This window comes from Medicago truncatula, chromosome 2, assembly GCF_003473485.1.
Source record: "Medicago truncatula cultivar Jemalong A17 chromosome 2, MtrunA17r5.0-ANR, whole genome shotgun sequence".
NCBI lineage: Eukaryota > Viridiplantae > Streptophyta > Magnoliopsida > Fabales > Fabaceae > Medicago > Medicago truncatula.
In genome coordinates this window covers 14,444,712-14,466,633 of record NC_053043.1, presented here as the reverse complement: position 1 = coordinate 14,466,633, position 21,922 = coordinate 14,444,712, and the positions used below count along the sequence as shown (strand labels likewise).

Below are 21,922 nucleotides of genomic sequence, written 5' to 3'. Positions count from 1 at the left end.
AAACATGACCATTGAAATTCCTCGATTTGTAGTAAATTCATAGACTTCTGATCGCGGTTCCTCATGTTTCATTTTTTTTTTTTTTTTTTTTTTTTTTTACTAGAACTGATTTGATTAATTGATTAAGTTTGGGTTATGGTTTTCCCTTGTCCAAGAATTATCTTTTGGCAATATTTTGATGAAACTGTTTTTCATTAATAGTAGTTTTTTATCAACTCGCATTAGTAGTTTTCATTAATAGTCAGTGTCAGGTAGTAGTTTTTTTTTTGTAAAACCTTTGAAAAATTGAGTGTAGGAATTAGGGTTCTCCTTAGTAGTATCGGATTGTTGAGAACCATACATTAGGTTTTTATCAACTCGCATTTTTATTTGTTGAAAATCACACACATTTATTATTTTCATTAATAAATACTATATTTTAGAGTGAGTGCACATATTTGTCATTGTCATAATCATACATCTCACATTTTGACTTCATAAATCACATTTTGACTTCATAAATCACATAAATGTAGTTGAAACTTTAATCGTATAATTTTATTCAGATGGTCTCAGATGCATGACTTTAGTAAATACACAAGATTTTTCTATTGCTTACAATCTTCTTAAAATTATTCTTCTTAAAATTTATTTAATTTATTTTTACAGAAAACTATGGTTCAAGTTGATAACATTGAAGATCAAAGAGACGAAAAATTAATTCGGATTGGAAACAAATACCAAGCAGAAATTCCATCTTTCATATTGAAATTCGACTGCAATTATTCTCCAGAGAGTCCAGATGATACTACAAAGACACCTACCTTCAACAAATGTTCAAATGATACTTGGACTAAACCAGAAGTAGACAGTTTAATGCTTGGATTGTTTATATTTGGCAAAAACTTTTCTCAACTGAAAAGATTCATTGGTAGCAAGACCATAGGTGAAGTACAATTTTTCTACTATGCAAAATTCTACAAGTCAGAGAATCATATAAGGTGGCATGCATATAAGAAAGCAATAAAAGATAATGAAGGTAAGGGAAAACTTATGTCAGAACCAACACATCATCAACAAATTTTGCGTCATTTACTCAACAATGAGTCCGAGGAATGGTGCAATAAAATATTCGAGGTAATTACTGCATTGAATTATTCCTAAGTTTATATATCCTATTTCATTTCATCATTACATAAAATCATAAACAGTACTAACACATCACTCATAGATGAATTTGAATCCTCTCCCCTGCTACAATAGTGTGACAATATTTTTCATGTGAAAAAGTGTTATCACTTCACATCAATATTATGTTCTGGTTAAACAAAATATTGTTGCATAGTTGCATGCAGAGGATCCAAATCCCTACTAAATTCATGATCAAATAGCTCACATTATTCTTGTCTATATACCATTGGAACACCACTTCTACAAATTGAAACCCTTTTCTAGTATGTTGGCTTAGATTTATTGTTGTAATGAATTTATTTATTTTTTTGACAAATTATTGTTGTAATGAATGTTCACTTACAATTGTGTTATTTGCTAAAACTAAATTCAATCACATTGGAATTTGTAGGTGTGTAAGAATTTTTGGGGAGGAAAATTGCCGCTCGAAGACTACGTTTTTGCTTTGAAGGATGTAGTTGGAGTTGAAGCTTTTGTCGATGCAGTAGGAATTGGTACACAAAATGATCCTACAAATCTTGAAGGAAATGCTATGAAGTCTATCTATGAAATTCTTGAAGAAAAAGATTTCTCCAAGATTACATCATATATAGAAATAGTACACATCCTTTCAGGTGATTTTAGAATAAGCAAGACGCAAGCAAGCGACATTTTCTGGGAGTCTGTTTGGCCTCGTTTACTAGCAAACGGTTGGCATTCAGAGCAACCTAGTAGTCTTCTTTCTAATAAGAGTGCTATAATTTTCATTGTCCCTGGAATTGAAGAATATTCGAGGAAACTCGTGAAGGGTGTTGATTATTTTGATTCTATCAAAGAACTCCTCGATGAAGTTGCTGCATACCCTCTACTAATCAAAGATCCTGCTTCGAAAAATGATTCTGATAGAAAAGACTCTAAAGGGAAGCAGATAAAGGAATCCGATTACGTTGCTGTAAGGTACTTGGATAAGGGGAGCACTAGTGGAGCATCTGCCAACTTTGAAAAAACTCCTTCAGTAGAAACTACTATTGATCTTAACTTAGCAGTGACCTTTGAAAAAGTTGATGGTGATGAAACTATGGTGAATGAAGTTCCTGCTGAGGTCAAATTTGATGACTCTAATGCTGTTACAGTTCCAACATCAGAGGGTCACATCGGGAATCAAGCTGTAGAAACTCCGAGGAAGAGTAGAAGACCTTCAAAACCAACAAAGAGAGCATTGGAAGCTGTTGTCGATAAGTATGAAGAGGATACGAGCAAGAAGAGGAGGCGAATGTAAGATTCACCATGCACACAACAAGCTGATGGAAAGCCAATGTTGTAGTTTGATTTTCTTTTTATTATAATAAGATGTTGTAGTTTAACTGCACTGTAAAATTCTACTACTCAGCTGTAAGATATAAGAGAGATAAATTCTAAACTCATATCCAATTCAAATCCATCCATACTGACCCTGCAAGGTGTGACCTCTATAGGATTCAGATCCATTAAATCCTCAAAATTGATTTTGAACAATAGAATCATTTATTGATAATTAGATATTTGTTAGGGTTTAGGGTTTAGCCCTAAACATTTTTTTATTAGTTATTATTATCAATCACCTCATAAAACACACAAAGGAAGATCCTTAGTTTAAACTCGGATAACATCAGAAAATATCCGGTCCAACAATCGCATCATTTTTAGTTGAGATATATTTTACGAACTTTTATTAAGTAATTTAATTAACAATCATGTGTTCTCTTAGAGAAATTTATTCATAAAATTGTAAATGAAATAAAATGTTCTAATTATTTATTAGCGAGAGTGTCTTAGAGCTCTATTTGGCAAAACACAGCGGATAATAAACTAACTCATAAGTAATTCGATATAAACTTATTATCCATAAGTGAACTTATAACGGATAAACTACCAGATTTAATTTGTATGATTGATAAAAAGGACATAAAAAATGATAATATATAAACTAAGAAAAATAAGATATAAGATTGTAAGAAAAATAAGTTATCTAACAAGTTTTTTTTTTGTCATATAAGCTTATCTTTCTGACTAAGAGTATTGCTGTTGACACATCATGTTTGGCATAAATTATCATCATCTTCGTTGTCAGTGGGGGTGATAAACCCCAATTCAAAGCTCAAATCGATCAAACTTCCTGCCTCCCCTCAACCGATTTCGTTGCAGAAGCAGATCCAAATCTACTTTCAACCATTAAGTCTACATTTTCCGTTAAACAACAAAAGGAAATAATTCACAGGGAAACAATAAAGCTTCTAATTTTTACGTTTCCATTTGAAACTGCTTATTGGTGGCATAAACAAGATTCAAATCAATTCATAGAAATTGCTTCTAATTATTGCCTTTCCATTTGAAACTGCTTCTAATTGATTCTTTGTACTTCCTGCTGTTCACTTCATAGAAAGATTTAAATCTACATTAAATCTTGATTTCGACTCATAACAGGAAAAAAATCAATTCAAATCCCAATTCACAATTAAATCAACAATCAAATCCAAAAATTTCATGAGCATGAACATGATGATGATAATTCTGGATTTTCGTTTTCCTCGGTAGTTAACTGCCGAGGTTTTCCTCGGCAGTTAACTGCAGCCGGTTTTATTTTTGCTCGGCAGTTAACTGCAGAGGGGGTATTTTGGTATTTTACTGGTGTTTCTCAGCCAAACATAATGTGTCAACAGCAATACTCTCTTACTAAAGCTTGGTCAAGCTATCATTTACCCTAATTCAACCCTAATTTTTCCCTCCATTGTGATCTTTCTCTTGTTTGGTCAAGCTATCATTTACCCTAATTCAACTCTAATTTTTCCCTCCATTGTGATAGCATTAAATCCTTCTAAGTGGTATTCCTAATCAACATTCCACTTTGATTCTCACGCTTTTATTTCTCACGCTTAATTATTTTATCAGTTTCCAATGTCCCCTTTCTTCTTCAGGTTAAGCGTTCTCTTTCTCTTTATTTTGAAAAAGGAAAAAGTAGATTTGCCTCTTCTCTCATTTCTCCTCCCATCGCCTCCTTTCAATTTCATCATTGAAAACCTAATCGTTTTCACTAGTAACCACAACAATTTTAATCACCCAAGTTTTTAAAACCCTCATCGCCTCTGCTTCTGGCACCGTCATATGAAGACCACCGTCCATGTAGGTATGCAATTTGTTCTTTCTCAATTTCTTACTCAATTTGTTCTTTCTCGATTTAATATCGATTTTGTTTTACGATTTCATTGACAATTCCAATATTAGTTATACTATTCCAATTCAAGTTTGATTTTGATTTTGATGTTTATAACAATTTGTGTACCTAATATTTTCAATTTAGTATTTTAACATAATGAAAATCAGCATGTATTTTGATGTTTATAAACTATAGTTTATATATTTTATTTCTGACATGTTTTCTACATGAATGCATATTGATATAAATATGTACTTATTGTATTAGATGATGAATTGATGTTGATCTGCTTTGTCCTTGCAATTAAAGTGTTGCTATATTAATTTTGATTAAGTCAAATCAACCAAAGTGCTGCTATAGTATTATATAGTACAAAGAAGGATACTCTAAAAATATAAAATTATGCACATGTATGTCACTTTGTGTAGCTAAAACCATTTTCATTATATATGACCATGCTTTTCTGTCAAAGTTTATAAATGAAATCTATATGTGGTCATATTAAGCCTAATGCTATATCAATGTCACTTAAGTGAAGGAGGTGTGCACTGCTACCATAATGCTTATCTTTTCCATCTGATGAATTCTAATGATCAAATTTAGTATATGCAAGGCTATATTACTCTGCATGATCATATTAGCAAAATGCTTGATAGAAAAGACTGAACCCAATAAGATAAATATTTTGAAATAGTCTTGGTATATGTAGCATAGTGATTGTTTTAATTATGCTTGAAAATTGCAGGACTTAACACTTGGAAAATAGGCAACCAAGATCCTATCTTCAAGCAATACAGCTTGCCAAAGGGTGAGGTTGGTTACCCCAGTGGAATTTTTAACCCTTTGAACTTTGCACCAACTTTGGAGGCTAAAGAGAAGGAAATTTCTAACGGTAGATTGGCAATGTTGGCATTCTTGGGATTTATCAGTCAGCACAATGTCACAGGAAAAGGACGATTTGATAACCTCTTGGAGCACCTTTCAGACCCATGGCACAACACCATTGTTCAAACACTGAGTGGCGGCAACTAAAATGTTTGTTGTATCCAATGACCTGAAAGCCTATGTTATTCTAATGTAATCATGAATGGATGAATTTTGAAAGATATCTGAGCATGATTGTTAAGATCATTAATCTATTTCCATGTACAGAAGAACTAGGTTGTTTTAAAAAAAAAATAGGCATAGGTGTACCTTAGTGGTGATGGAACTCTTTTGCAAGCCATCCATTTAATATAGGTGAGGCCTAGATTACCCTCTTTTGTTCAGGGGGTATTTACCCTTTCAAGATATCAACCAATCAAAATGTAATATACATGTAACATTAAATGTCAAATAAATGAGTCAATTTTTCTAATAAAAAAAATCAATTTTAATAAGATAACTTTTAATTTTTATTTAATTATATTTAGATATACAATCTTAATTAATTTACACTATATGGCTTGTAACAATTAAAATTTCACATCAAATTCAACCCATCATGGATGTGTTTGGTAACACGAATAAGCTAGCTTATAGAGATCAATGAGCCTTTGTCCTCTTATGTAAAAAAATAAAATAAAAAGTAGAGATCAAAATTGTCGGTGAAATTTGATTGGAGACTAAAGCCAAAAGTTTGAATATATATAGGGATCCAAAACATAGTTAAGTATAAATTAAAATATTAAAAAATAAATACATTAGAAAAAATGTATATATATATATATATATATATATATATATATATATAAACATGTCCTTTTATGTCATTTTATACTTATTAGCCACTTCAACAACTAATTTTACCAAACACTTCAATTTTAATAAACCATCTTTTCAGATATAAGCTATCAGTTATAAGACATCAGCTATAAGCTTGTTTTTCAGCTTCCAGCTAACTTATAGCTTATTTTTACCAAACACACCTCACATACGTTCATAAATTTTGTTCCATTCCAAAACCTAGAACACACATAACGTGCAATTTCTTCTTCATTCTTCTTCCCATCTTGATTGTTCAATTTTCTCGTTCGAGAATCGTCGTCGTTTTCAATTATCGTGAGAATCGTTGTCGTCCTTTTGATTCCAGACATTGTGAGTAATTGGTGTTGTTTCAATAATCACATAAGGTATCGTGACTTGATTTTTCTTCTTGATTTGATTTTTCATTTTCGTTTCTTTCTCACTACTGTCGTGACTTGATTGCAACCAAAACACATTTATAATGCGACATTGGTGACTTTCAACTTTGACATGAATTCCCATGATGTTTTCATTTTTATTTGGGTTTTGAGTTTGATTGAGTTGTTTGAGATTATATAAAATTGTATTTTATCACACATTTTGCATTTGATTAAGATTCAATGCGTTGATTATTAATTTTATTTTTGGTACAATATTGATTATTAAATTTACTTTTGGAATTTGTTTTATTCAAATCATTATATTATGTTGTTATGTTGTTTCTGATCCTGCTGGTGAATTTTGTGTTGCTGAAATGAAAATTTGTTGAGATTGCGAACACGGTGTGAGGTCGGTTAAAGCTATGGAAGAGAAGACAAAATGAAATAAATAAATAATAAATAATGCTAATACAAACATGAATTTCATATGGTGAGCGTTAATTCGTGAGCAATTTGTGGATATAGCTTTTGGAAACAACATCGATTCTCACAATGTCTGGAATCAAATGGACGAAAACGATTCTCACGATAAATGGAAACGACGGCAATTCTGGAACGAGAGAATTGAACAATCAAGATGGGAAGAAGAATGAAGAAGAAATTGCACGTTATGTATGTTCTATATTTTGGAACTGAACAAAATTTATGAACGTATGTGGGGTGTGTTTGGTAAAAAAATAAGCTATAAGTTAGCTGAAAGCTGAAAAACTAGCTTATAGTTGATGTCTTATAACTGATAGCTTATATCTGAAAATATGGTTTATTAAAATTGAAGTGTTTGGTAAAATTAGATGTTGAAGTGGCTGATAAATATAAAATGACATAAAAGTACATGTGTATGTGTATATATATATATATATACACACATTTTTTCTAAGGTATTTATTTTTTAATATTTTAATTTATGGTTAACTATGTTTTGATTCCCTATAAATATTCAAACTTTTGGTTTTAGTCTCCAATAAAATTTCACCGACAATTTTGATCTCTGTTTTTTTTTTTTTTTTTGTACAAAAGAGGGCAAAAGCTCATTGATATGTACTTTTATGAATCCCAAAAATAGAGGAAGGTGGAAAAAAAAATGCAAGCAAGAATATATAAAATTTTACAACGTACTGTAAGCTAGTTATATTTAAATATAAAGCGTTCATTAAAAAATAAAATAAAGCATGACAATTTTTTTCAAAGGAGAAAACATGGCAGTTGTTTTATTAAAAAAATAAGCTATGAACTTGGCCATTATTTTTAAGCCATGAACATGTTGTTTTATTAAAACATAATTAAATTAAATTAATAGGGTTAAAATTGGAAGAAAATATAAAATAACTACCAGCTATAAGCTCAAAAGCTACTTGAAATAACTTCTAAAAAAATGCTATAAGCTAGTGACAAAAGCTTTTTACCAAACACATCTTATTATATCAAAACAAGCTTATAAGCTAGTCCAACAAGCTATAAGCTAGCTAATTCGTGTTACCAAACACATCCTGATGGGTTGAATTTGATGTGAAATTTTAATTGTCACAAGCCTATAGTGTAAATTAATTAATATTGTATACTTAAATATAATTAAATAAAAAAATAAAAGTTACCTTATTAAAATTGATTTTTTTATAGAAAAATTGACTCATTTATTTGACATTTAATTTTACATTTGTATATTACATTTTGATTGGTTGATATCTTGAATGGGTAAATACCCTCTAAACAAATGAGGGTAATGTAGAATTTTTTTTTAATATATATAATTCCCGTTCTCGGAGTGAAATCAAATCCTACATATATTTGAGTTTTATATGCATGTAGTCTTGGTTTAATTTTGATGTCTTGACTTTACTATATAGACAATTTATGTGATCTTTTGGATTATATCAATTTGAGTTTTAAATTTATTACTAACAAGATTCATAAATTGACAAAAAAAAAAAAGAAGTAATTGTTTACCTCTTAAAAATAAGCAAAAATAAATAAATTTGATGTTGTTTAAACTTGCGTTCTAGGCTCTGGCCACGTCACTCTCGGTTGATGCTATTCTTTGTAAACACGAACAGGAACAACAACAACAAACCGCAGGGGTTCTATTTTTTCTACAACAACTACAAACTTTCATAGTTTTCAATGATGTTTACGGTTGTAACTATAATAACGAATTAATCAATCGAATTTCGTAGCGAACAACAATAAGCCTGAGTTTAACAATGGGTCAGGCATTTCGTCGAGCATCTGGCAGAATCCGTGCCGCATCCGAAACTGACACGTCATCCTTGTCCAAGCCCAAGATCGCCGTCGACCACCGACCACCGCCGCCGAAGGTTGCCACTGACAAGGCAGCAGATAGCTCAAAGACCGTAAAAGGAGTAGAAGACTCATTGAACGATGGTTAGTCTCTCTTTCTCTTTGTTTCTAGTTTTAATTTTTTGTTGGTTAGGGTTATGCCATTGTAGATATTCGAAAATGTTATTGGGTACTTCAAAGATTCTAAGGCCCTGAACAATGTGGTGGTTTGTGAATATCATTATTCAGTTGAAAGTTCTGTTTTTTAATTTACCATTGAGATAAACCATTTCATTAAGCACTTACTATAGCATATTTGCTTACCATATGAGTGCTTATGTGCAAGTTATTTCCACAACAAAGGATAAAATGAAGTTAATATGTTTTCATTTAGATTATAAGTTGTTAGCTGTCTTGGATAGCTTGTGGAAATAAGCTGAAAACAGCTTATGGTCATGTCATAAGTTGTTTTCACATGATATCCCAAACAGCCACACATGTACTTATATTAGTAGATAACCTTCAAATAAGCCAACCCAAATAGACTCTGTATCTTTTCACATGAAACTATATCCATGACCTAGGACCAGCTTGGTTTTGCTTGAAATAGGTAGTAGACTTTGAAGCACGGACATAGACACTGACACGGCCACGACGGCATCGACAAAATTTTGAGAAAATCACATAATTCAATGTAATCACAAGTGTCAGTGTGTCGTGTTGGTGTGTGTCGTGTTGGTGTCAGACAGGACATGTGTCAGACACCGGGACACGTCTTCAATCAGAAGTGTCCGTGCAACAGAGGTAGTAGAAAATGGAGAGGTGAATATTTTGGTGAAACTATAGTTTACAGTTTACACTTTATGTTTCTAATTTCAATCAAATTGTGGAATAGTTAACTGCAGCACAATATATTTTGAGACAGTTAGAATTAACTTTTCATCACGCACTTGTAACAAAAGAAAAAAGTTATTATAGTCTTTGCAACGGCTATTATTTAGAAGTAGATTTTCAATCGTGTGTCCATTTCCTTCCTCTATCAAGCAAATTAACATGAACTTTGAAATCTTCCACTTCATTGCATTTTCAACTGTGAAATTTCTAGCTGTAGCCTATAGCTTATTTTTAACTGTGAAGTTTTCCCTTAGTCACAATTGTGTGTTTGCAATATACCTTTATGTGAGGTTTTGTAATGCTACTTTCATAGTTCATGGTTGTTGATGGTGTTTTCATGTGTTGACTTAAGATGATCGTCCTAGTGCTAATTTGGACAACGTCCTAGAAGAAAAAGATCCCAAATTTGATGCTATGCTTGGTCAAATGCTTGGTAGGATTACATCAAAGCCTGGGGGAAAACGAGAAATGGGTGAGGTGAGTTTGTGGAAGTTACCTTCACTCCCTTTTATGGAGTTCATGTCGATGTAATTTTTTTTAATGTCGTATGTCATGTATGCTTACCCATTTTGATATTTACACCTACAATGGAATTGTATTAAATGAAAGATGGCATTAATTCAAACAATAAAAATTTTTGTATGTTGGCTTAGAAGATGGTATTATCAGCATTGATGAGTGATGAAATCCCATTTTTGTATGTTGGCTTGTGCTGTTAGATGAAAGGAACACAAACAATAAACCTCCAAGCCGGGATTGGTTACATATGTCAGACGATTTCATAGTTTCCTATCATGTATTAATTCAAATATAGTTTTAATGAAAAGAAATTTGCTAAAGTAATCCTACCTCCGATTGTATGTTACTAGCTGATATTTTGCTTAAAATACTTTGCTGTATACTTTATGTTTCTAATATTGCAATAAATGGAGAAATCTCTCCAGTGTTCATAGTAAATGCCGAGTTTATGGTTTCTGTCAATGTTTATTCATGGTACTGGGACAATGCTATAGGAACATAACAATTAGACTAAGCTTTGCAGCGTACTTGGTATTTGCTTGGATCAAGCTTATTTTACTAAGAGAGAGAAATAAACCCTTTCGGAAGTTTTTGCAAACTATATTTTTTCAATGACTGCATAGTTTCAATTGTCAACGCATTGCTCTTTACTATTTAGTGCATAGTTTACTGAGACAAACCTATCTTACAATTTGATAATATCTTTACAGGCATCTGTGGTTGAGAAGTATAATAGGCCCATGCCGAAGTTGCGAAATACAAAACCAAATTCTGGTCATTATGAGGAAAGGCCGGTTCCTGCAGGCACTTTAAATGTAGCACAGTTGCGCCATATCATCCTCTTGCATGAAGGCAAGGCTGATGACCACAATGGGCCTATGGATGTTCATCAGATCGCAGAAAAATTCCGGGTCGATGTTGGTCAGATTCAGAAAATCTTGCAATTTCTGTCTCATCCTCCAGAAGGAAGAAGCGAAGATAAAAACAAAACACTGAGATAAATGGCTTTACCACAGCATTGCTAATTGCTTCCTATCTGACCAAAGGCTGTTCTAAATAGATTTGAAGTGAATTGTGGATTAAGTTTTGACTATTGAAAAGTATACTTGGTTGTTTTCAACAGATAAGTGAATGCCGAGTACTCTAGCCTCAGGTCTTTATTGAACTGTAATCACTGTATTAAGAAGCACTAGTGCGGCCAAGGTCCTTGGTTTTTTTATAAAGACTTGTAATATCAACAATTAAGTTTGATTGTTGTGATGGAAATTAACTTTTGAGAGGGAATTGATTGTAATAAGGGTTGTAACCCATTTGTTGAGATTGTGTGTTCATTTTTCTGTGTTTCACAACAATATGCTTTAATGAAAGCCTCTTATCTTTTATAAATTATTATAAGCAAATTAAGATCTTGCTTAGCAACATAATTCATAAATATATGTTTATGTTCTTAACTTGTGTGATTATATCACTCGCATATTGAGCTTGAGTTTTATCTGGGAAAAGGCACTATATCAAATACCGAAACCATTTGGTGGACTCTGATGTTAGAAAATATGAATATTAACCACTTCCGACTTAAGCAAAACCTGTCATATGTTAAATCTTGAAACCCTGATTTGTCCGAGATATAGTTGAAAGAAGGAAATGCTGTGAAATTTTGGATAAATTTTGAATTTAAAATCACCTTAACAAGAATAATAACCATCTCAGTAGCTGAAGCACACCAATTAGTAAAAGTAAAATGTGTCACTAGGCAACATCTTAGCTTTTATTTTAAACTGTTTCCATATTGAAAAGTAAATTGAATCATATCAGGTATATTTTGATTGAATTAAACCACCATATACCGCATGATTCATTCCTATCAAGAGGTAATTAATTGAGACAGCATGATTAAAAAAAAAAACCATGAAACCCTCTCCTTTATCTTGGAGTGTATAAAAAATCAAGTCAAAATAGACTCCAGCCAATCTGATGTCAATTCATATGCAACAAAAGTTACAGCACCAGCTGGTGCAGCTTTAACAGTAGACGGGACTATCCCCTTATACAGACCAGCCCAACCCTCTTTCTGTAATATCCGTTTCAAGGCGTCAAACATATTTCTATATGCACGATGCTCAACCCGAGCTCCATATCTTGGATGCCTTTGCAAACCTTCAATCTGCAGCAAACAAAGAACGAAAATCCATATGTATATCCACATTAAGGCCAATACAAGTTTACTTAGTTTTATGTTTTTGTATTCCACGTTCTAAATCTACCTGAAATCTTTTCTTGACTACATCAAGTGGATGACAAACAAGCTTGGCACATGTTCCTGCAGCCAGCCCACACAGGAAAAGCTGAAAGCTAGAGATGCTCTCTTCTGCAGCAGTATTTGAATATTGAACTTGGTTCCACGCCTATATACAATATTAAAGAACAGGGATCAAATAATTGATAGCTAGAAAGTAATATCAAAGCATTGATTAGCCCTATGGCGGAACCCAACTCTATCTATATGGATGTTGCAATTTACAAGCGAACCAAATTTTGTATTAACGGTTCCATGTTTCCTTTCTTCGTCAGCCACTTTCTTTACAATATTTTAATCATGAAGAAATGCAGACCCAAAAGTCCTAATCTAGGTGTTAGAGATGAACATGATTAACGGTGTAGAGCTTCAGACACAGCTTTAATAAGAATATGAAATGCTGTATAGGTTTGCTGATGCAGAATAAATAGCTATTGCAAAATAATTTCTAAACATAGTTCTGAAAAGTATACACAGTAGAATTTACCAGCTTAATGGTGCAGTTTCTAAAAGTGAAATGAAGATTCAACTGTGTTAGAGGAAGAGCGAGACCAAATAAATTGGAAACTATCAAGAGAGATTAAAATGATGAGCTATATGTAGATATCTGGAATGGATCCTCTCATGAGAGTAAAGTGTAATCTCTCACCATTCATTAAGAGAGAGAAACACATGAAGAATTTAGATGGAGTTTGAATGGTCATAGACTCATAGCTTACACTTTACTCTCTCATGTGTAAATTACACATGAGCGTCCATTCCCAGATATCATACAAGAAATGATACAACATTGTTTGTTTCATGCGATTGATCCAATGTAGTATGAAAAGACTTCGGTTGCTGTAAGATTCAACCATGCGAAGAAAATATGAGACAACATAAAGTAACCCTTGTAAACAATAACTTATCATTGCAAATAACTAATTGACGCATCTTGAGACATTACAGTTCTTCTAGAATCATTTCACATCAATGAAGATTGTAATATGATGGGACAAGACAAGGAAAAGCAGGCTAGAATATTAAGTACGACACAATATAAGACCATACCGTTGTTTCACAACAACCAAATGACGTCCAATACATGCAGGGTATATTTATGTCAATTAAATAAAACTGACACCTCAAATTGAAGGACTGAAATTTTACCATGGTCCAACGTTTGAATGTATCATAAGTGCCGAATTGTAGGCCTGCATAAGGTATAATCTCAACTAGTGTCGGTGACAATCCGGAATACAAGCCTCGAAATCCACGGGTCTGGAGAATATCAATGGATGCTGACCTCATGTTTGGATAAACCTATGCTAGGGAAATATTAGCATAACATAAATACAAAAAAAAAAAAAAAAATTAAAAATCCACAATGACCATAAAAGTCTCAAACTATGCACTCAAAGCTTATATTGTCTAGGGGTAGAAGATGAGTTCCCCCCACCTATCTGCAGGGTGAAACACAAACGCAGTGCATTACAAATGAAGCGAATAGTAGTTGTCATGTCATAGCTGTGTCAAATACATATTTGCGCCGCCACTTTATGGACACTTCTACTTATATTTTACATTTTTTTTTACTTCTGGACTTCTATACCAATTAAGATTAAAATACCACAATAATTAGATAAATAATAATATTACAGTAACTCATTTTATTTTTTCTTTGGATTTCAGATTTATGGCTAATTATGCATATGATAGTTGTTTTTAATTTTATGCGTATATGACAGTCATGTCTACCACCATTTTAAAAATACAGTATCTATGTTTCTTAGCTCATCACTGATTATAATAATGATAAATTGGTGCTATAAAGCTCCTACAATTGTGAGGTTTAGGGAAGATTCAAATGTATTTGGATCTATTATAGGCAGTCTTACATTGCAACTGCAAGATATTAATGCCGTGAATCAAATCCATAACCTTCCAGTCGCATGGCAATAACTCCTCATTGCGCTAACCCTTTTCATTACTGATTATAATCTCATATGAATCTAAGGGTGGGGTATATTCCATACAACCATTTTAAGATCAGAGCTAGGGAAACAGATTTTGGGCACTTCTTTAATGCCATTACAACAAACAACCATGTTGTGGTGCCTTTCTAGGCGATCACTAAACATAAGGTTTAACTTAGCTTTTATGCCACTAAAATAATACATGAGATAAGATCTGACAAAAGCCCATGTGAAATACCACTAAGTAGACAAGAAGCAAACAAAGGTGAACACTCCTTTCCCGCCCGAAAATTGGAAGAAAAAAAAAGTTGACATGAATCCATTATCCCAAATGCTTAAGTTGATATGTGAATACACAAGAATGGTTTATATTACATCTCTAATGCCCTCTGGCAATAGCCTTTGGGCTTGATGCATGGAAATGCAAATTGGGACCGAGAATGTAGGTTGATCATGATAGCTGCTTGTATTTTCCTTCACTGGCCTTTAAAACACACCAATATATGTGACAGTAATTTATTTCAAAACTATCTCATAATAACCTTGATTATTTTATATAGTGCTCGTACCTTCGGTTCACCCTGAGAAGCTAATATAGTTCGAAGAAGATCAAATGGATATGACCCTACAGTAGCCGCACACCCAGCTACCGCCCCACTTACATAGGATAGATAAGGGCTCAAATTTATGTGATTCTCTGCAGCAACAGGAATTAAAACAATGAACAAAATAAATCTAGAACAGGAAACCCAGCAGTAATTAATTAATCACTAATATCTCGAAAGTGAACATTGGCACAGAAAATATATTAGTAAATTGTACCAAAAATAAATAAATTATTGAGATAAAATTTTAATTTAGCATTATACTGTAAAAAACATGAAGAATTTATACAACAACAACAACCAAGCCTTATCCCACTAAGTGGGGATGGCTACATGGATCAAAGTACGCCATAACATTCAATCATAAACCATAAAAAAAAAGGGCAACCTGGTGCACTAAAGCTCCCGCATACGCAGGGTCCGGGAAGGGGTCCCACCATTTGGTGTATCGTACACAGCCTTACCCTGTTTTTACACAAGAGGCTGTTTCCAGGACTTGAACCCGTGACCTTCCAGTCACATTAACCATATTCCAAACAAATTTCCAACCAAAAAAACTTAGTAGACAAACACCTAGTGTTTACTTTGCTCATCAAGCTAATATTCTACAAATTAGGATACCTGTCTTGGATGAACCAGAGGCAAAAGTCTTCAATTTGTGTAAAACAGTAAACTGTATAGCTGTATATGGCATAACCATGAGCAAAGCTGGCACATTACCCCGCCAAAATCCCTATAATATGCCAGATAAAAATGGTTATATACATTTTTCCATGGCGTAAAGGTCGATGTGAATCTTCCACAAGATCTTTTTTGCAATTCAAGCGTTGTTTCAAATGCTAATGTTGCCATCAGCCAAAGTCCAAAACCTTTTCAAGGGATATGGGAACAGGGACAGGTTACTGAAGGAAGTAGAGTATAGGGGAAATTAAAATAAATAAATTACAGAAGCTGAATTATTCTACCCGTATGCCTTCTTCTCTAAAAATATCTTTGGTTGCTTGAAACATGCCAGTATATTTTGAGGGTTTAGACAAATCCCTATGTAGTGACGTCCACAAGGAAGTCGGCTCTAGTTGAACCTGTCAATGAATGTGAATAACAGTTATAGCATCTTAATGCTACTCGCATTTATAATAGAGCAAGCAATAAAGACCAGTTATGAACCAAAGAACCTCAAATCTCATGCAAAACTTCTAGACATCAACATGCATAAACAAATCTCATCATGTAGTCCCATGTCAATGGAATCATCCTGAGGTCATATTTTTTTAGTAAAATGATGCCAATCACATAAAAATGACTGATATACCTGATATGTAAAGCAAATTGAAGATCTTTTTTATCACCGGCAAATGAATATCATTTTTCTAATAGTCAATAGACCCTTTGTAATCTAACAAAATGATACATGGAAATGAAAGGGGGGGAAAACGACATTAACTCTATTCCCAATCAGACATGTAAGAAAAAAAATTAGCTTGAAATTCAGAATTTCTAATTTAAACTTCAGGCATAGAAAGCACATCATAATCCAAGCCAGTGCTAGATAGCCACACTCTTTCAATTTACCAAGACAAGATAAACTGTAAGCAAGCCTCAGCATGTCAGGTAAAGTCGGCTCTTCTAACCATAAAAAAATGCCAGTATTCATAAAGACATATTGCCACACCAGAGATGGTGTTGATTCTTGTGTATGTTATTCATCACACAAACATCGAAAATTATTTTTAAGCAAATATTTGCAGTCAAATAAATGACTACAATACTTTCGAAACAAAGATATGTCTTTCAAAAAGAAAGGGTTGAGTGAAAATACATGATACCATATGTTGAACCTCCCCCAAAACAAACAACCCCATAGTGGTGGTGAATGGTGAAGTGAGTGTATGAGTTGGCATTGAATTTGACAAAATCAAGGTAGTACCATGATTTTGTTAAAGTTTCAAGATGTAAATATATCATGTAAATATATCCAAACATAAACCATTTCACATTCAACTCATTTCGAAGTAAAATCAATTTATTCAAAAACTATAGTCTATGCAAAAAGAGTATAACTTTATTTTATGTTTTTTTTATAGAAACAACACAGTTATATGATAAATTCTTAAACAATAAGCAACAAATCCTAAGAAGAAGAAGAAGAAGAGTAGAAAGAGACCTGGAACCTAATCTTAATAACATCAAGAGGTGAGGTGACAGTCCGTGAAATAGCACCAGAAATAGCACCAGCTGATGAATTAATCAAAGCTTGCTTCCATTGACTTGTCTCCTCCTCCATTGCCTCTTTCCCTTCCAACTACAATCTATCTACAACACACAATGCTTGAGAAAAATTAGGGTTCATCATAAATTTGCAAGAAATGGTAGAGAAGAGAACGTACCAGAAAGTGGGGATGGAGAAAGGAGAAGACATTGATGGCGGCGATGTAACCTCCTTCCTCCGTCTGAGAGAATTTGCAGGAATTTAGCAGAGACGAATATTAACTAATAATAATGATTTTAATTAATAATAATTAACTACGTTACTCTTTCTTTGCCATTGAAAAACAATATAAAAAATTCTAGTTACGATTGGTCAGAATGATCAAGGGGTAAAATGAAAGAAAGGCAGGTTTTGCTTTTTATGACCTTTCGGGAGTTTTATGATTTGGATAAGCTTCTCTCAAACATTTTTGGACTATTTTTTCAAAATATATTGAATAAAAACCCAAATTCGACATTTTTTTTCATTATTTTCTCTCTCATCTAGTCAATTAAACAATAGAATTTTAGTTTTTAAAAGTAAAAAGAATCATAGCTCGAAGTACAACTTGCAAGCAGTACTTTAGTTATGTCACAAAATGTACATGAAGCCAGCCATTTGCATTGGTGTTATGCAGGAAAACAACAAAATACAGTGTCAAAGGGGGGAACACCTACACAAATTTGTCACCATCCAGCAAATAGGCAAGGATGTTCATGGTCCGCATGGTTTGTTCAACTAAGTGATTCGAAAATCATTCCCTTAATTTAATAGGAGTTAATTCCCGTTCGATATTTTTCAGTGTGGGTTAACTCACGCTAGCACCTTTAAGATCAGTTGAATCGGCTTAAAAAGTGATTGTACTGATCTTAAAAGTGTCAGCGAAAGATAATTCACGCTGATAAATGCTTAGACGGAGTTAACTTCCGCTGAGTTAAGAGAATGAGTAATTTTGAAAGGGAGAAGAGCAATTTTCTGATGATTCAAATTGTTTCAGACCAGCTTGAAGCCCAATAAAGCAAGGTACGTTAAGTCAAAGCCCAAGACAAACAAGGCAAAACACGGTGAAGGAGCATCTGAAGTCCTGTGCAGATCACCGCACAAAAGTACACCCTAACTCCATCACCACCGTTCACGCAATCACCAACGGCCTCCTAAGAAGGTGTCAAATTTTGCGGAGACCATTCGCGCTTTCTGCGCCTATATAAGGGAGATTGAGCGTCACCCTCGAGGTACACTTCACTTTTACCATATTCCGCACATAACCATCTCTTTCAATTACTAGTTTAAGCGTTGAAGTGCTAACATGTTTGTAGACAATTTCCTCTTCCACCATGAAGACTCGACCTCCGTCACACCAGAGCATCGTAAACCACAATTTTGTTTCCTCGACCGTCATTGGACCGATCAAAAAATCAATCAAACTCATATTTTACCCGCATTCATTCAAATTGAGATCCAAGCATAACAAACTTGTTTAAACCTCAAGTGGTTCGTCATCCATTAACAACTCTGTATTTCGTCAAATCACTTCACTCTAATTTAATGGTATGTCAAATAGAAACAGTTTATTCATATAGGATGGCAGTGTAAAATTAATCTACATTGACCGAGCATATTCATTAAAATCTTAATTATATATTTAATAAATCTTGCAAATTAAGTGTAAGTACTATGCCAGACACAAATGGTCGACACTCAAATCCTTATAAACTCACTTGACTCAAATCACAAATCTATTTTTTTTAATTGTTAAAATTGAAGCTTAAATTTAACTGGTCAAATGGTCATTTTCATCCTTGAATGTGTAATGAGTAAATACAATAATCTCTCATTGTATCGAAATTTTAAAATAGTATATGATTATGCATTATGTTAATCAAAATGGTCTCCGACGTTAAAATATTATGCTTCAATATATTTACTTACGGTCATATATATATATATATATATAAAGTACTTCTTTATTGTCATGTCAATTCTTATAAAAAAGAGATATTGTTAGCATTGAGAGATATTATTAACATATCATGTCAATTGATTGATTTGAATATTGAGTTCCATGAAATTCAACCCCACACAACCCGCTAACAGCCTAACACCCTAACACATGTTTTTTTTTTTGTTGTTGAGAGAACCCTAACACTTGGGTTATTATTTAATATTTACTATTTTAACTAGTAATAATAAATTTCTTTAGAAAAACTATAACTAATAAATAAATAATTGAGAAAAAGAAATATACACAATCAGTGTCAATTAGTTTTATACTGACGTCCATTAAAAATTAAATATTTGTCGGTTATTTAAAAAAACAGTTATAATATATACTTACATGATAAGATTATATATTCTCAAATCCGTCTTGATACTTCTCAAATCCGTCTTGACTGCGCTTCCTGTTTATGCACTTTCCTTTTTTAAAGCTCCGTCAGGTATAATCTCTTCTATTGAATCTTTGTTAAATAAATTTTTTTGGGGGGGTTGTGAGGAAAAAAGAAAGATTTCTTGGGTTGGTTGGAGTTCTTTGTGTTTGAGGAGGGAGTATGGAGGGTTGGGTGTTAGGAGGTTGAGAGAGTTTAACATTGCTCTGTTGGTGAAATGGTGTTGGCGTTTGTTAGTTGATAGGGGTGGTTTGTGGTGTAGGGTGTTGTTGGCTAGGTATGGTATGGCGGATGGTGGTTTGGAGGATGGGGGCCGGAGTTGTTCTTCGTGGTGGAGGGAGATAGCTAGGATTAGAGATGGGATAGGCGAGGGTGGGGAGGGCTGGTTTGCAGGTTGTGTGGAGGAGGGTGAGGGATGGAGCCGATACCGATATTTGGCGAGATTGTTGGTGTGGTAGTGTTCCGTTGTGTGTGCGTTTTAGGCGGCTATATGATTTAGCTGTCAATAAAGTAATTACGGTGCGGAACATGTTTTTGTTGGGGGTGGAGGATGGTGGGGGGGGGGGGGGGGGGGGGGGGGGGGGGGGCAGTGGCGTCGTCGTTTATGGGTATGGGAGGAGGAATTGTTAGTAGAGTGTATGGATTTATTACTAACAGTCTCTTTGCAGGAAACAGACAGGTGGTTGTGGTTGCCGGATCAGATTAAAGGTTATATTGTTCGTGGTGTATATGACATGTTGACATCACAGGAACGACCTCATGTTCATCAAACTATGGAGTTAATCTGGCATAAACAGGTTCCTTTAAAAGTTTCTATCTTGGCTTGACGACTGTTGAGGGATCGTTTACCTACTAAATCAAATTTGGTAGAACGTGGGATTCTATCTGTGGAAGCTCGGTTTTATGTAACGGGATGTGGGTAGGTTGAAGATGTGAATCATTTGTTTTGTCTTGTCCAATTTTTGATGCATTGTGGCCTATGGTGCGGGCTTGGCTTGGTGTCGAAGGGGTAGATTCTCATGCTATCTTAGATCATTTTGTGCAATTTATTGAATATGCAGGTGGCTTGAAATCTTGTCGTTCCTTCTTTCATTTGATTTGGCTTCAGTGTGTTTCAGTTTTATGGAATGAACGGAATGACAGATTATTTCAGAATCGTCAAAGTTCTATATCACTATTGCTAGATAAAGTAAAATCACAAACCTTGTGGTGGTTGAAAGCTAGTAACATAGTCTTTATTTTTGGTACACATAGTTGGTGGTCGAGCCCGCTTTTAATTATGGGCATCGATTATCTTTGATGTAATTTTGGGGTTGTGATCTTTTCGTGATTGTTATGGCACGTCTTGTGCTTCAACAATTACGGTGTTCATAGTAATATATTCCATTTTTGTTTCTTAAAAAAAAAAAAAAAAGATTATATATTCTTAATAGACAACGGTGTAAAACTACATGGTCGATGTATCTCCGTTAAACTCCAAATAATTTGCCTTTGGGTTTAAACAACGAATTTATTGATTCTAGAGAAGATCCAAATGAGAGAAAGTCTAATACAGTCACTAACCCTAAATTAAAAAGATTTAGACACACTTGCATAAAATGAAAAAAATTAAAACAAAAATAAATCAATCACATCAATTATTTTTTTATGTTTTGTAAGTGTGCCCAAATCATTTTAATTTAGGGTTATGCTCATCAAAGATTTTATCTCCAAAGGGATGCAAATGTACATTTTTTAACCAAGATATACAATTCTTTTTGGAAAAGTTACTTGTCACAACACATGAATAATGTACAAGTAGTATTTAGTTTTTTTTTTATTTTTTTTTAGGCAAAGTAGTATTTAGTTATGAAATCTAAATTTTTATATATGATATCAATACCCTTTTAATTTGTCACTGTTAAATCGTCTTTATCAACCAAATCATGAATGGAAACACAAACTTCCTCTCATCCAAAACTTTGGAAAAGGGAGCGGGGATTCTTTTAGAATCTTTTAAATCATGATTATCTACATGTGTGATTCATATTAAAAGAAGCAACTATATTGGTTATCTAGTCACACACAAAGAATTGTGAAAAAAAATTGCATTCTTTTTTTATTGAAGAATGAAAACACTTAAATGAAAATTAGTCACAAATTTGATTTATGGACCGTCATAATATTCTTAAAAGCTTAAAAACCCTCTAGAAAGGCTTAAAGTCCTCTAAAAAGGCTCAGACGCCCTCCAGAAGGGCTCC

The 21,922-nt window shown here is 33.4% G+C and overlaps 3 protein-coding genes across 4 annotated transcripts; 2 read left to right on the top strand and 1 right to left on the bottom strand.

The window, feature by feature from the left end:
* Positions 1-654: 654 nt before the first annotated feature.
* LOC25488145 (uncharacterized) lies at positions 655-5,374 on the top strand. The gene is made up of 3 exons (XM_013607811.2): positions 655-1,116; positions 1,562-2,405; positions 5,088-5,374. The coding sequence occupies exons 1-3, from the start codon at positions 655-657 to the stop codon at positions 5,372-5,374; spliced, it is 1,593 nt and encodes a 530-aa protein (XP_013463265.2).
* A 3,142-nt stretch (positions 5,375-8,516) lies between these two features.
* Positions 8,517-11,580, top strand: LOC25488143 (uncharacterized). Its single transcript, XM_013607809.3, has 3 exons — positions 8,517-8,886; positions 10,028-10,152; positions 10,905-11,580. Exons 1-3 carry the CDS (start codon positions 8,706-8,708, stop codon positions 11,193-11,195), a joined length of 597 nt encoding a protein of 198 aa, XP_013463263.1. The 5' UTR covers positions 8,517-8,705; the 3' UTR covers positions 11,196-11,580.
* A 345-nt stretch (positions 11,581-11,925) lies between these two features.
* On the bottom strand, positions 11,926-17,734 carry LOC25488142 (mitochondrial thiamine diphosphate carrier 2). 2 transcript variants are annotated; one of them, XM_024776336.2, is made up of 8 exons: positions 17,438-17,734; positions 17,215-17,363; positions 16,016-16,132; positions 15,672-15,783; positions 15,015-15,142; positions 13,640-13,792; positions 12,459-12,599; positions 11,926-12,358 (listed from the first exon to the last, which is right to left on the bottom strand). In XM_024776336.2, exons 2-8 carry the CDS (start codon positions 17,332-17,334, stop codon positions 12,140-12,142), a joined length of 990 nt encoding a protein of 329 aa, XP_024632104.1. In that variant the 5' UTR covers positions 17,335-17,363; positions 17,438-17,734; the 3' UTR covers positions 11,926-12,139. The 2 variants fall into 2 exon arrangements, with proteins under 2 accessions (XP_024632104.1, XP_013463261.1); XM_013607807.3 differs by having other exon boundaries at positions 17,215-17,359.
* Between the last annotated feature and the right edge of the window lie 4,188 nt (positions 17,735-21,922).